General features: G+C 45.2%; 1 protein-coding gene and 1 non-coding gene across 2 annotated transcripts; both read right to left on the minus strand.

The window, feature by feature from the left end:
• LOC134293556 (kunitz-type serine protease inhibitor LmKTT-1c-like) lies at positions 1-2,255 on the minus strand. Its single transcript, XM_062961474.1, has 3 exons — positions 2,051-2,255; positions 1,127-1,303; positions 1-155 (listed from the first exon to the last, which is right to left on the minus strand). Exons 1-3 carry the CDS (start codon positions 2,160-2,162, stop codon positions 136-138), a joined length of 309 nt encoding a protein of 102 aa, XP_062817544.1. The 5' UTR covers positions 2,163-2,255; the 3' UTR covers positions 1-135.
• An 8,309-nt stretch (positions 2,256-10,564) lies between these two features.
• On the minus strand, positions 10,565-13,747 carry LOC103282706 (uncharacterized). The gene is made up of 3 exons (XR_010000394.1): positions 13,618-13,747; positions 12,690-12,866; positions 10,565-10,741 (listed from the first exon to the last, which is right to left on the minus strand). It is a non-coding gene; the product is annotated as an uncharacterized LOC103282706 (transcript).
• Between the last annotated feature and the right edge of the window lie 581 nt (positions 13,748-14,328).

Genomic DNA, 14,328 nt, shown 5'->3' on the forward strand with positions numbered 1-14,328 from the left:
TGAGATGCAGAAAGAGTTTATTGAAGAGCATGCAATGTTGGTTCAATAGACTTCTGACTTTTCCCAAGTGCTTTCATTCTAAAAGAACAAGTGGCGTGGTAACAGATCTCTGAATGTTCCAGTCTATGGTCTGCATTATGATGGTAGTGGTTTTACTGTGGATGGAAGAAAGAAAATCTGTCAGATGGGAACAATGGCATTCAATGTTCTGAATTTCAGTAGCAATAAAAAAAATACTGAGATTAGAAACACAACTTTCTTCTCAACTGTCATCCTGAGTGCACTTATCTGATAGTAAGCCCCACTGCACTCACTGGGGCTTCTTTTGCCATAAAGATGTATGCGATCCTGCTATCCCAGTGCTAAACTGTTGGAGTTCATATATGGTCTACACAATGGTCCTAAAGATACTAGAGGTCGAGGAACAAGACCCTAACAGAGAAATGGCACTTTTATCTCTAGATGTGGAGCCCCCGTAGCACAGTGGGTTAAATCCTTGTGCCGGCAGGACTGAAGACATGAAGGTTGGAGTGCAGATGAGCTCCCTCTATCAGCTCCAGCTCCATGTAGGGACATGAGAGAAGCCTCCCACAAGGATGGTAAAAACATCAAAACATTTGGGCGTCCTCTGGGCATCGTCCTTGCAGACCGCCAATTTTCTCACACCAGAAGTGACTTGCAGTTTTTCAAGTTGCTTCTGACACAAAAAAATTCTAGATGTGGAGAAAGCCTTTGATTATGATCATTGGGAGTTTATAGAAAAAGTATTGGCTCATTATGGGATAGGTCAGCAATTTAAATGGAGTTCTCGTGGGCAATAGGAGCCTCAAAGATTTTGTGGAGCTACAACTCCCGTCATCTGTAACCCACATGAAGGACTGTGAGAGATGAAGAGAGACGTAGCAAAAAAGATGTGGATACACAGTTTCTCACCCTAGAGTAGTTCACACTGAGCAAAAGGATAGGTCAATGGTCTGGCTTCCAATGCTGTTCTACCTCACTTCCATGAACAGTACAACTCCCTTCATTTATTGGAAACCAGGCTACTATGCGGCTGAAGATGTAAAAGTTTAAGGCAATAAATGCAACTTTAAAAAATTGACTAGAGAACGATATTTCTATTTACCTCCGAGTTGACATTCGATGACACAATTCTTTTTCTTTTGGAATCTATTTTCATTGCCTCCAGAACCACGATAAATGAACGTCTCACACTTCTTTGTTTTTATGTTGTAGTAGTAAACCGTTAGTTTTTTATTGCCTGTTCCAGGATCTACAGACAGTTGGCATTTTGCAGGCTGTTCTGTTGGTGCGAAATAAAAGAGAAACAAGGACTTATAGATATGTTTTGTGGTTTTGCCTGAAGTAATGCTGGCTCCTAGATAATGTTCATGGACCAAAAGGATAGTTGGTTGTTGTTTTCTCTGGGGATACAGGGAATGTGGCTCTTCAGTTGATTTTGGACCAAATTTCCCATGAAAACACACCACTGGCCATGCTGGCTTAAGCCTGTGGGTTTTAGTCCAATCATATCTAGAGGCTCTTCCTCTACTCTCGTCTATTAAATTCTAGTTAACATTCAGTAATGTTTTGAATGTGGAAGATCCCCTAACTGGGCGGATCTTGAAATGTGTTGTGTGCCTAACTGCAAACAAAAGAGGAGCAAAGGACATATACAGAGTTCATATTGAGACACACACTGAAATCTGCACATCTGAATCACAGACTGAATCACCTGCTCCTCATATTGCTATGCCACTAACCTATTTCCCAGAAGTCTTTTTGCCTGTCTATTTGTAATTTAGCAAAAGCTGGGGGGAAAATCCTCTAAAATGCTTTGACACTCATGCCACTAGATAAGAAAACGTGTTTTGATGAAGGTCACTGTTTTTAAGAAAAGCCAAGATAATGCTTTGGTTTTACTGTATGCATATTTAATGTTTTAAACTATATTCCTCTTTCAAACTGTAAGGCATTGTGAGTCTCAATTTTGAAAGGAATGAAGGATATATGTAAAAAAATACAAAAGCACAGCAAAACCCATACTTACTGGAGCTCGTGCCACCCTCGGCCTGTCCAGGAATGCCCAGCAGGTCAGAACATAATGTGAGGAAGACTCCTACAATGAGGATGGAGAAGACTAAGGAACCAGCCTGCATCATGGTTGCGAGTTGTGAGTCTCCAGTCCTGAACTGAGCCCTTTATAAGTTGATTCATGAGGAAATGGAATGGAGCTTTTAGGCAAACAGAACAATGAATTCTTGATGGTTACACGATGCAACCCTATAGTGTGCCCTTAGTTAGGTATTCAAGGATGTTGTTGGAATGTGTGTACCTATTATGTGCCATCAAGTGATGGTAATTTTGATATATGGCAGCTTTATAAACCAATGATCATTAAAAGATTTTATCCCTTCCCCTCCTTCCCCTTTATCCCTTCCCCTCCCTTCCCCTCCAAGAGATTAAGACCATCTCTTGGCTTTACAAGGACTTCCAATCCTATGATCACTCGACTCGCCTCATTACCACCTTTGAGGACAAGCGGTTAATAGAAGTACTATGGGCTCTCAGGTCCCGGCTGAACTCGTGGGGTATCACCATCAGAAGGGTAATTGTAGACCCCTCGACTCGCCCTCTTATGCCCAACCTGCCCTCACATACCCGAGCCCCGGCTAAGTCAAACAGGATGTTTAACCCTTTGTGCAGGTCCTCTTCCCCGGTAAATTCGCTTTCAGTTAAATCTGCTCAACCCCTCTCCATACCCTGCCCACAAGCCCTGCTTTCTAACACCTTGTCAAGCTGCTTCGAGAGATCTCCCCCCTTTGATAGGCTCTATCTGTCCCCTTCTCTAGACACTACACAAGATGGAGATCCTTGCAGCCCTTTGAATTCAGAGAGCTGACTAGGCCCTCTTAATAACATTTCAGTAGAGCCAGGATTTCTGGGGGGGAGGAGGGTTCCATCGAAGGTTCCATCGAGGTCGTGTGGGGGAGGAGGGGGTGCGGCCAACAGTTTCCCAGGGAGAAGCGCAACAGGTGTCTTGCGACCCTGGAGAAGGTTAGGTGTGGTAGCCTCCATGGCAGCCCCTCCGGGTTGAAGGTACTGCTGCTTAATGCCAGATCCGTCAGTGGGAAATCTGTAATTATCCAGGACTTAATCCTGGATGAGCAGGCGGATCTGGCTTGCATCACCGAGACCTGGTTGGATGAACTGGGTGGGGTAAACCTTACCCAGCTTTGTCCTCCAGGTTTCGGGGTGCATCAGCAGGCCAGGCCTGGAGGGCGGGGAGGTGGGGTTGCGGTGGTCTTTCGGCAGTCCATCGCCTTGGTCAGATGCGCCGTTCCGCAATCTGCTGGGTTTGAGTGTCTCCACTTGAAGGTGGGTACCCGGGACAGTTTGGGGATTCTGCTGGTGTACCGTCCACCCCACGACACAGCAGTCTCCCTACCTGAGCTAGCTGAGGTGGTCTCTAGCGTGGTGTTGGGCTCCCAGCGCCTTTTGGTATTGAGTGACTTCAATATCCACGCTGAGGCCACCTTGACAGGTGCGGCTCAGGAATTCATGGCTGCCATGACGACCATGGGGCTGTCCCAAGTAATATCGGGTCCCACCCATCAAGCTGGTCATACACTCGACCTGGTCTTTGTTGTGGGCGACGGTTTGGTCAGAGTGGAAGAGCAAACTATTCTTCCATTGTCATGGTCTGACCATTATCTGATCAGTTTAAGACTCACCGTGTCCTCAAACCTCCGCAGGGGTGGTGGGCCCATTAAGATGGTCCGCCCCAGGAGACTTATGGATCCTGAGGGACTCCTGACGTCTCTTGGGGTTCTGTCTGCTATGGAGGCTGACGATCCTGTCGATGCCTTGGTTGCTCGTTATAATACCGAGTTGTCCAGGGCTATTGACATGATCGCTCCCGAACGTCCCCTCTCGCTGCGTGGAGTTGCCCCGGCTCCCTGGTTCACCGGGGAGCTGGCGGAGATGAAACGTGGGAGAAGGAGACTAGAGTGGTGCTGGCAGAGAACTCGTGACGTTTCTGACCAAGCACGGTCTAAAGCCGCTATTAGGGCTTATTCCGCGGCATTGCGGGCAGCCGGGAAGGTTTTCACGACTGCCCGCATCGCGTCTGCAACAAATAGATCTTCTGAGTTGTTCCGAGTTGTTGGGGAGCTCCTCCACCCTTCTCAGGGTGGGGGGGCACCTGACTCCTCGGCAACTCGGTGTAGCGAGTTTGCTCACCATTTTGCAGACAAAGTCGCTCAGATTCGTTCTGACTTGGATGCCAGTCTTGATGCATTGCCAGGTGAGGTAACCGAGGCATCTGTCTGTTCGATCTTGTAGGATTCGTTTCAGTTTGTGCAACCTGATGATGTGGACAAGATTCTTGGAGCGGTGAGGGCGACTACCTGTGCCCTAGATCCCTGCCCATCTTGGCTTTTAAAACAGGCCAGTGGTGGGTTAGTTGATTGGTTTGTGGCAATAATTAATGCCTCTTTGGGGCAGGGCAAATTTCCATCCTGCCTAAAACAAGCCGTGGTAAGGCCTATTTTGAAGAAGGCCTCATTAGATCCGACCAATCCTTGTAACTACAGGCCAATCTCTAACCTACCATTCTTGGGCAAGGTCTTGGAGCAGGTGGTTGCCTCTCAGCTCCAAGGATTCTTGGAAGATTTTCTGGACCAATCACATCTGGCTTCAGGCCTGGGTTCAGTACCGAGACGGCTTTGGTCGCCTTGGTGGATGACCTCCGCAGGGAGCTGGACAGGGGGAGTGTGACCCTGCTGGTTCTCTTGGACATCTCAACGGCTTTCGATACCATCGACCATGGTATCCTTCTGGGGCGGCTCTCTGGAATGGGCCTTGGGGGTACTGCACTCCAGTGGCTCCAGTCCTTTCTGGAGGGTCGTTACCAGTTGGTGAAGCTGGGGGACCCCTGGCCATTGACCTGTGGGGTCCCGCAAGGTTCTATTTTGTCCCCCATGCTTTTTAACATCTACATGAAACCGCTGGGAGAGGTCATCCGGAGTTTTGGAGTACGGTGCCATCTCTACGCGGATGACACCCAACTCTACTACTCTTTACCACCTAAATCCAAGGAAGCCCCTCGGATTCTGGACCAGTGTCTGGCCGCTGTGTTGGCCTGGATGAGGGTGAACAAACTGAGACTTAATCCCGACAAGACAGAGGTCCTCCAGGTCAGTCGTACGTCTGATCGGGGTATTGGGTGGCAACCTGTGCTTGACGGGGTCGCACTCCCCCTGAAGGCGCAGGTCCGCAGTTTGTGGGTCCTCCTGGATTCGGGGTTGACGCTTGAGGCTCAGGTGTCGGCCGTGGCCGGGAGGGCCTTTGCACAACTAAAACTTGTGCGTCAGCTGCGACCATACCTCGAGAAGTCTGATCTGACCAGGGTGGTCCATGCCTTAGTTACCTCTAGACTGGACTATTGCAATGCGCTCTACGTGGGGCTGCCTTTGAAGATGGCCCGGAAATTACAACTAGTACAGCGTTCGGCAGCCAGGCTTCTAACTGGAGCGAATTACAGGGCGCGTTCAACGCCTCTGTTTAAGGAGCTTCACTGGCTGCCATTTACTTTCCGGGCCCAATTCAAGGTGCAGGTTATCACCTACAAAGCCCTAAACGGTTTGGGACCCACCTACCTTAGAGACCGCATCTCCCTCTATGAACCCACACATTCTCTTCACTCGTCGGGGGAGGCCCTTCTCTCGCTCCCACCACCCTCACAGTCACGGTTGGTGGGGATGAGAGAGAGGGCCTTCTCCGTCGTGGCCCCCCGGCTTTGGAACTCTCTACCTAGAGAGATCAGGCAGGCCCCTACCCTCCTCTCCTTCCGGAAGAGCTTAAAAACCTGGCTGTTCCAAAAGGCCTTCGATGTTTAGTTGTTGCTGGATTGATCTATCTGTCCATTCCATAATAGTCCCATTGTTGTTGTCTTGCCATTTTATACCGCACTTTATTGTCCAACTGTGAAATTTCCTTTTCCCATTTCGTAACACTCTGCATTTCGCCTGGGATCTACGAATTAGTCTCCTGTTTTTAACACTGTATCCTGCTTGTTGATTTTAATGATTGTTTTTATTGATGTTGGTGTTTTTTACTGGGATAATTGTTTTATTGCTTTGTTACTGTTATTTGTTTGTTTTATCGGGCCAGGCCCCATGTAAGCCGCCCCGAGTCCCTTCGGGGAGATAGGGCGCGGTATAAAAATAAAGTTATTATTATTATTATTATTCTCAGATTTAAGACAAAATACAATACATAGTATGCACGGTTGATAAAGAATTGTGAATTTAATGAATAATATATGTGTTGTGAGGGCAGTCAGTAGCATGCAACTATTTCAATTAACTTTTGAGTCCCCTTGCACACCGCCCTATATCCCAGGATCTGATCGCAGATTATCTGTTTATCCCAGATTATCTGGCAGTGTAGATTTATATAATCCAGTTTAATCTGGAATCAGATCCTTGGATATAGGGCAGTGTAGATCCAGTCTGTGGCGCAGCTGGCTAGTAATCAGCTGCAATAAATCACTACTGACCGAGAGGTCATGAGTTTGAAGCCTGGGTCGGGTTAAGCCCCCGACCATTAAATAGCCCGGCTTGTTGTTGACCTATGCAGCCCCGAAAGACAGTTGCATCTGTCAAGTAGGGAAATTTAGGTACGCTTTATGCGGGAGGCTAATTTAACTAATTTACAACATGTCACAACCCAGACTGCAGAGCACCAATAACCATACACCGAGGCCAGATTCTATCTAATATCTTTATTGAAGGAATATATAAAGTTAATAAAAGCAAGTGTATGAAATAGTCCAGAAATAGACCTTCCAGGAAAGGTCAAAATTAGTCCAAAGAAACAATGTCCAATATGAAATATTAAGGTCCAAAGTTGTAATCCAATAACCGAAACACTCACTTTGCCAAGCAAAGTGAAGGGAGACGACAAGGTCCTTTAGTCCATGAACTAGAGCGAGGCTAAGAAGTAACTTGATTCTTGGGAAAACAAGGCTTGATTCAAGGCAACAAGAAAACGAGGAACAAGAACAAGATCCGTGGTAATTTACTTGGCAAGGTCCGGAAAACAAGGCAAGGCTGAGTCCTGGAAGGCAAGGCAAGATCTGTGGAGCAAACAAGGCTGGAAACGAAGGCTTGGAATCGGGAACAAAGGCTTGGAAGCGGGAGTAGCTGTCCACACACACTACTCCAGTAGCTGACGAAATTGACTCCGCAACATCCCTTCGCGGGCAAAACACCTAAATAGGGTCTAGTTTTCCCGCCAAAGAGCAGTTCTCTGGAGAACCAGAAACGAAAGCTATTCTCTGAGTCCAGATGCATGACTCCTTAAAGTTTCCCATGGAAAGCAGGCTTAATCAGCTGAATGCTTAGCAGCTATCCTAGCACTCCTGCGAGACGCCTGTTGAACTCCCCTCTGTTGTTTACAAAAATCATGGCGAGAAAACGGGGGAGATTTTGGCTCGGGGCTTGTTTGACAGACTTCTGGAAGACAAATCTCTTGCAGGTGCAAGGTCTCCAAACCTGGCTGGGAAAGTTCCAATTCTGGCTGAAACGGTGAAAAACCCAAGTTTTCCTCTTCATCTGGCACAACAGTGCCAGGAACGGGACTACATGGCCCATGGGTCATCACAAACATCATAAAACTGCCAGCAAAACACGAGGAAAGGAATGAGGAAGTACAGCCACTATTGGACGGTGAAGCAACAGCTCCCCCTGTGGCCGGAATCGTGAAGCTGGAAAAAAATGTTAAATGCCTCTGTATCTGTCTATACTGTATGTTGTTTGTCTGTTGGCATTGAATGTTTGCCATATATGTGTTCATTGTAATCCGCCCTGAGTCCCCTTCGGGGTGAGAAGGGCGGAATATAAATACTGTAAATAAATAAATAATAAATACATTAGAATGGAGGCTGGTGGACTTCCATCCTTGTTCTGTAGTATCCAGTGATGTATGTTTCTGCTGAAAGAGGTACTGGACCAGGTCTCTGCAGACAAATTCATGGTACATAATCAAACAGGTCCCACGTTATGAACTACAGCAGACAAGACAGACAAAGACTAAGCTCTCCTGGATCTTCTGACCAATGAGGAGCTTTAGCAGTGACATGAGGACAAGAGAACGGACCGACAAAGGACTGGGCTGCACTGTTTAGACATATGGACATTCATATTGCCCCAATTTGTTTACAAACTTTTGGAGTACACCCCATACCCAGAACCATTCACCACTCATAAACTTTATTGGATGCTTTTACATATGTATATTTCCCGCAATCTCGCAATGCCTTGAAGATTGCCTTTCCAAGACATTGTATATCAAATCACCTCTGATATGTCTGTCATCCTCACTTATAAACACTTATACCTATAAACTCTTATACCTATAAACACAATCCCTTTAACAATGGATCAGGGCGAAAAGTAGAGCTACATCATGGGCATGCTCAAGGAGCTCCCCTGCTCCATTGACTAGTTCTACATAACTCTTGAGATTTGAGAAATCTCGTGCACTCATTGAGAGAATGTCCAGCTTTCACTGATAAAACCAGAAATATTTTGTTGATAGGAATTAGTACACATCAAAATCATAGAGTTGGAAGGAACCGCATGGGCCATCTAGCCCAAACTTCTGCCATCTAGGAAAAGCACATTCAAGGTACCACTGACAGATGGCTATCCAGCCTCTGTTTAAAAGCTTCCAAAGCAGGAGCCTCCACTACACTCCCAGGAGACAGCTCAACTGCTGAACTGCTCTAACGGTCAGAAGGTTCTTCCTGATGTTCAGGTGTAATCTCCTTTCTTGCAATTTGAAACCATTGCTCCAAGTCCTAGTCTCCAGGGCAGCAGAAAACAAACCTGCTCCCTCTTCCTTATGACAGCCTTTCAAATATTTAAGCATGTCTCTTCTCAACCTTCTCTTTGGCAGGTTAAACATACTTACGCAGCTCTTTAAGATGCTCCTCATAGGGACTCACTGTCACTTTTGATCATTTTAGTTGCCCTTCTCTGGACAGCTTCCAGCTTCTCAATATCTCTTTTAAACTGTGGTGCCCAGAATTGGACACAGTATTCCAGGTGAGGTAGAACCAAAGCAGACTAGAGGCACCATGACTTCCTTCAATCTAGACCAGTGGTTCTCAACATGTGGGTCCCCAGATGGTTTGGCCTTCAACTCCCAGAAATCCTAACAGCTGGTAAACTGGCTGGGATTTCTGGGAGTTGTAGGCCAGAATGTTGGATTATGGTTGTATGTATATGAAATGTAAATCAAGTGTTTTCTGCTGTTTTGCAAGAGTGTGTGTTTCAGTAATGAAACAGTTAACAGCAGGCTAGTTTTGACGGACAGCCTGTTGTGATTGTTATGACCTATCAGGCATGGTTTCCGACTTTGGAGGTCGGAACTTCCTTCGGACTGAGGAATGTGCTTTCTTATCTCTCTGTGTTTTGAGCGGTGCTTGCCGGAGCGAAGAGGCAATAGAAGAATGCCAGCTCAGAGTGATGGCTTTTGCTATGCTTTGTAAATATGTATTATAGATATTGAAATAAATATTTGGACTTCAGACTACAGATGTGTTTGAGTCTGACATTTGAACAGAGGAATTGGTGAGGCAGCCGATTGCAACCAATTCATCAGGGTGCTGGAGAAGATGATTGATGGAGTTTGGAGAAACCCACCCGGCGCGCGCCCTGACACCCACACTGACACAGAACACCTGGAGACCCACAGGTTGACAACCACCAATCTAGACAATATACTCCTTTTGATACAACCCAAAATCCCATTGGCTTTTTTAGCTGCTGCATCACACTGTTGGCTCATGTTCAACTTGTTGTCATCATTCAGCTCTTGAGGTGGCGATATGTTGTATGTACATATGCATATCAAACGGAATGAAGAAATGGCAGTTTGGGGCACAGAGCAACGGGACTGAGATTTCCACGCACGTTGAAGTGCAAGAATCTTTCTCTGCAGATATGGATTGGGTGTATAGGCCTCCTGCCCTGCTCTTCGTGTTGTGCTGCTAAGTACTCAATTGTGCTGCTTGCCTATTTGTAAGCATCTAATCTTAGGGACGTGAGTATTTCTTTTCTTTTCTTTTAAAAAAACACCAACACTATATTTTAGAATGAAATGCAATCATTTCCAACTTATAGCAACCCTAGAATCTGTCACAAGCTTTTCTGAGGCTGAAAATGTGTGGTCCGCCCACATGACTGAACAGGAAAGTGAACCCCGGACTCTGACGTCATAGTCCAATACTCAACCCAATACATTATCCTTGGGAAAAGCACACACATGACACTGTGCTGGAGAAATGCAGGGACAGCTGAATCTGTGATAATATAGACAAAGGGGCCAAGCATGGAGATCTGATCCATATTGATACAGTGTTTAGACAACAAAGTCAAAGCAAATTAAGAGACAAAGCTGCACGTATTAATTTAATTTTTCATATGTACTCATCAATTCTCTCATAGAGACAATAAAATGATTAAGGTAAACAGAGCACAAGAAAGAAAACCCATGAGATGCAGACAGAGTTTATTGAAGAACATGCAAAGATTTTCACCAATGTTGGTACAGTAGACTGGGAAGCATCTGACTTTTCCCAAGTGCTTTCATTCTAAAAGAACAAGTGGCGTGGAAACAGATCTCTGAATGTTCCAGTCTGTGGTCTGCATTATGACGCTTAGTGATTTTTCTGTGGATGGAAGAAAGAAAATCTGTCAGATGGGAACAATGACATCCAATATTCTGAATTTCAGTAGCCATTAAAAAAAAGATACTGAGATTAGACACATAACTTTCTTCTCAACTGTCATCCTGAGTGCACTTATCTGATAGTAAGCCCCACTGCACTCACTGGGGCTTCTTTTACCATAAAGATGTATGTGATCCTGCTATCCCAGTCCTAAACTGTTGGAGTTCAGCTATGCTCTACACAACGGTCCTAAAAATACTAGAGGTTGTGGAACAAGACCCTAACAGAAAAGTGGCACTTTTATTTCTAGATGTGGAGCCCCCCCCCCCACCCCCCATAGCACAGTGGGTTAAATCCTTGTGCCGGCAGTACTGAAGACATGAAGGTTGGGATAGTGACCTGAAGGTTGCCAGGTTCAAATACAACCTGGGAGAGTGTGGATGAGCTCCCTCTATCAGCTTCAGCTCCATGTGGAGACATGGGAGAAGCCTCCTACAAGGATGGTAAAAACATCAAAACATTTGGGCATCCTCTGGACAATGTCCTTTCAGACAGCCAATTCTCTCACACCAGAAGTGATTTAATAAATAATAAAGTAATAAAACTTTATTTATACCCCACCACCATCTCCCCGCGGGGACTCAGGGTGGCTTACATGGGGCAGAGGCCCAAACAACATTAGGACAAAATATAAGCAACATAATACAAATCACAATATAAAAAAGATAAAACAGTAATACAATATATCAATTAAAACAACAGTACAAGGATAAAAAATTGCTTTTAAAACACATAAATGTTAAGACAGTAATAAATACAGGATAGACTATTAAAAACCCTCTGGGGCTGATTAATTAATGACTGTCTCACCAAAGGCCTGCCAAACATCCAAGTCTTCAGTTGTTTCCTGAAAGAAGATAGACAGGGAGCCAACCTAATCTCCCTGGGGAGGAAGTTCCAGAGTCGGGGTCCACGGCTGAGAAGGCCCTCTCTCTCATCCCTACTAAACACAGTTGTGAGGAGAGCGGAAGTGAGAGGAGGGCCTCCCTGGATGATCTTAAAGATCGGGTGGGTTCATAGGGGACGATAGGAGCCCCCAGATGGCGTAGTGGACTAAGTGACTTGATGGTTGGGTTGCTGACCTGAAAGCTGCCAGGTTCGAATCCCACCTGGGGAGAGTGTGGATGAGCTCCCTCTATCAGCTCCAGCTCCATGCGGGGACATGAGAGAAGCCTCCCACAAGGATGGTAAAAACATCAAAACATCCGGGCGTCCCCTGGGCATCGTCCTTGCAGACGGGCAATTCTCTCACTCCAGAAGCAACTCCGGTTGCTCCTGACACGAAAAAAAAAAAAAATAGGGGCGATGCGGTCACGAAGATTTGCAGTTTATCAAATTGCTCCCGACACAAAAAAAAAAATCTAGATGTGGAGAAAGCCTTTGATTAAGTTAATTGGGAGTTTATAGAAAAAGTATTGTCTCGTTATGGGATAGGTCAGCAATTTAAATGGAGTACTCATGGACCCTCCAGAATTTGCATCCGACTGCAACTCCCAACTTTCCTACTCATTGTTTATGCTGGTTACATCTAGTAGTTTTTAGAAGTCAGCCAGCCAGCATACTACAGAAATGGACGATAGGAATGAATCTCAAAGATTTTGTGGAGCTACAACTCCCATCATCTGTAACACTCATGAAAAATTGTGAGAAAAGAGGAGAGATGTAGCAAAAAAGATGTGGATACACTGTTTCTCACCCTAGAGTAGTTCACACTGAGCAAAAGGATAGGTCAATGGTCTGGCGTCTAATGCTGTTCTACCTCACTTCCATGAAAAGTACAACTCCCTACGTTTTTGAAAAACAGGCTACTATGCGGCTGAAGATGTAAAATATTAAGGCAATAAATGCAACCTTAAAAAATTGACTAGAGAACGATATTTCTATTTACCTCATTGTTGACAAGTGGTGACACAATCTTTTTTCCTTAGGAATCTATTTTCATTGCCTCCAGAACCACGATAAACGAACGACAAGCACTTCTTGGTTTTTATGTTGTAGTAGTAAACATTTAGTTTTTTATTGCCGGTTCCAGCATCTGCAGGGAGTTGGCATTTTGCAGGCTGTTCTGTTGGTGCGAAATAAAAGAGAAACAAGGACTTATAGATATGTTTTGTGGTTTTGCCTGAAGTAATGCTGGCTCCTAGATAATGTTCATGGACCAAAAGGATAGTTGGTTGTTGTTTACTCTGGGGATACAGGGAATGTGTCTCTTCAGTTGATTTTGGACGAAATTTCTCATGGAAACACACCACTGGCCATGCTGGCTTGAGCCTGTGGGTTTAAGTCCAAGCATATCTAGAGAGCGGCTCTTTCTCTACTCTCGTCTATTAAATTCTAGGTAACATTCAGTAATGTTTTGAATGTGGAAGATCCCCTAACTGGGCGGATCTTGAAATGTGTTGTGTGTCTCACTGCAAACAAAAGAGGAGCAAAGGACATATACAGAGCTGATATTGAGACACACACTGAAATCTGCACATCTGAAGAAGAGACTGAATCACCTGCTCCTCATATTGCTATGCCACTAATCTATTTCCCAAATGTCTTTTTGCCTGTCTATTTGTAATTTAGCAAAAGCTGGGGGAAAAATCCTCTAAAATGCTTTGACACTCATGCCACTAGATAAGAAAACGTGTTTTGATGAAGGTCACTGTTTTTAAGAAAAGCCAAGATAATGCTTTGGTTTTACTGTATGCATATTTAATGTTTTAAACTATATTCCTCTTTCAAACTGTAATGCATTGTGAGTCTCAATTTTGAAAGGAATGAAGGATATATGTAAAAAAATACAAAAGCACAGCAAAACCCATACTTACTGGAGCTCGTGCCACCCTCGGCCTGTCCAGGAATGCCCAGCAGGTCAGAACATAATGTGAGGAAGACTCCTACAATGAGGATGGAGAAGACTAAGGAACCAGCCTGCATCATGGTTGCGAGTTGTGAGTCTCCAGTCCTGAACTAAGCCCTTTATAAGTTGATTCATGAGGAAATGGAACGGAGCTTTCAGGCAAACAGAACAATGCATTCTTGATGGTTACACGATGCAACCCTATAGTGTGCCCTTAGTTAGGTATTCAAGGATGTTGTTGGAATGTGTGTACCTATTATGTGCCATCAAGTGATGGTAATTTTGATATATGGCAGCTTTATAAACCAGTGATCATTAAAAGATTTTATCCCTTCCCCTCCTTCCCCTTTATCCCTTCCCCTCCCTTCCCCTCCAAGAGATTAAGACCATCTCTTGGCTTTACAAGGACTTCCAATCCTATGATCACTCGACTCGCCTCATTACCACCTTTGAGGACAAGCGGTTAATAGAAGTACTATGGGCTCTCAGGTCCCGGCTGAACTCGTGGGGTATCACCATCAGAAGGGTAATTGTAGACCCCTCGACTCACCCTCTTATGCCCAACCTGCCCTCACATACCCGAGCCCCGGCTAAGTCAAACAGGATGTTTAACCCTTTGTGCAGGTCCTCTTCCCCGGTAAATTCGCTTTCAGTTAAATCTGCTCAACCCCTCTCCATA

Source organism: Anolis carolinensis, unplaced genomic scaffold (assembly GCF_035594765.1).
Source record: "Anolis carolinensis isolate JA03-04 unplaced genomic scaffold, rAnoCar3.1.pri scaffold_8, whole genome shotgun sequence".
Classification (NCBI taxonomy): domain Eukaryota; kingdom Metazoa; phylum Chordata; class Lepidosauria; order Squamata; family Dactyloidae; genus Anolis; species Anolis carolinensis.

Bases quoted from the DNA above. Each gene is read 5' to 3' on its own strand.
- LOC134293556 (XM_062961474.1), bottom strand. From the start codon at position 2,162: ATGATGCAGGCTGGTTCCTTAGTCTTCTCCATCCTCATTGTAGGAGTC. The intron at 1,304-2,050 runs GTAAGTATGGGT...TCGCACCAACAG, and splicing joins CGAGGGTGGCACGAGCTCCA to AACAGCCTGCAAAATGCCAA. The intron at 156-1,126 runs GTAAATAGAAAT...TTCCATCCACAG, and splicing joins CATCGAATGTCAACTCGGAG to TAAAACCACTACCATCATAA.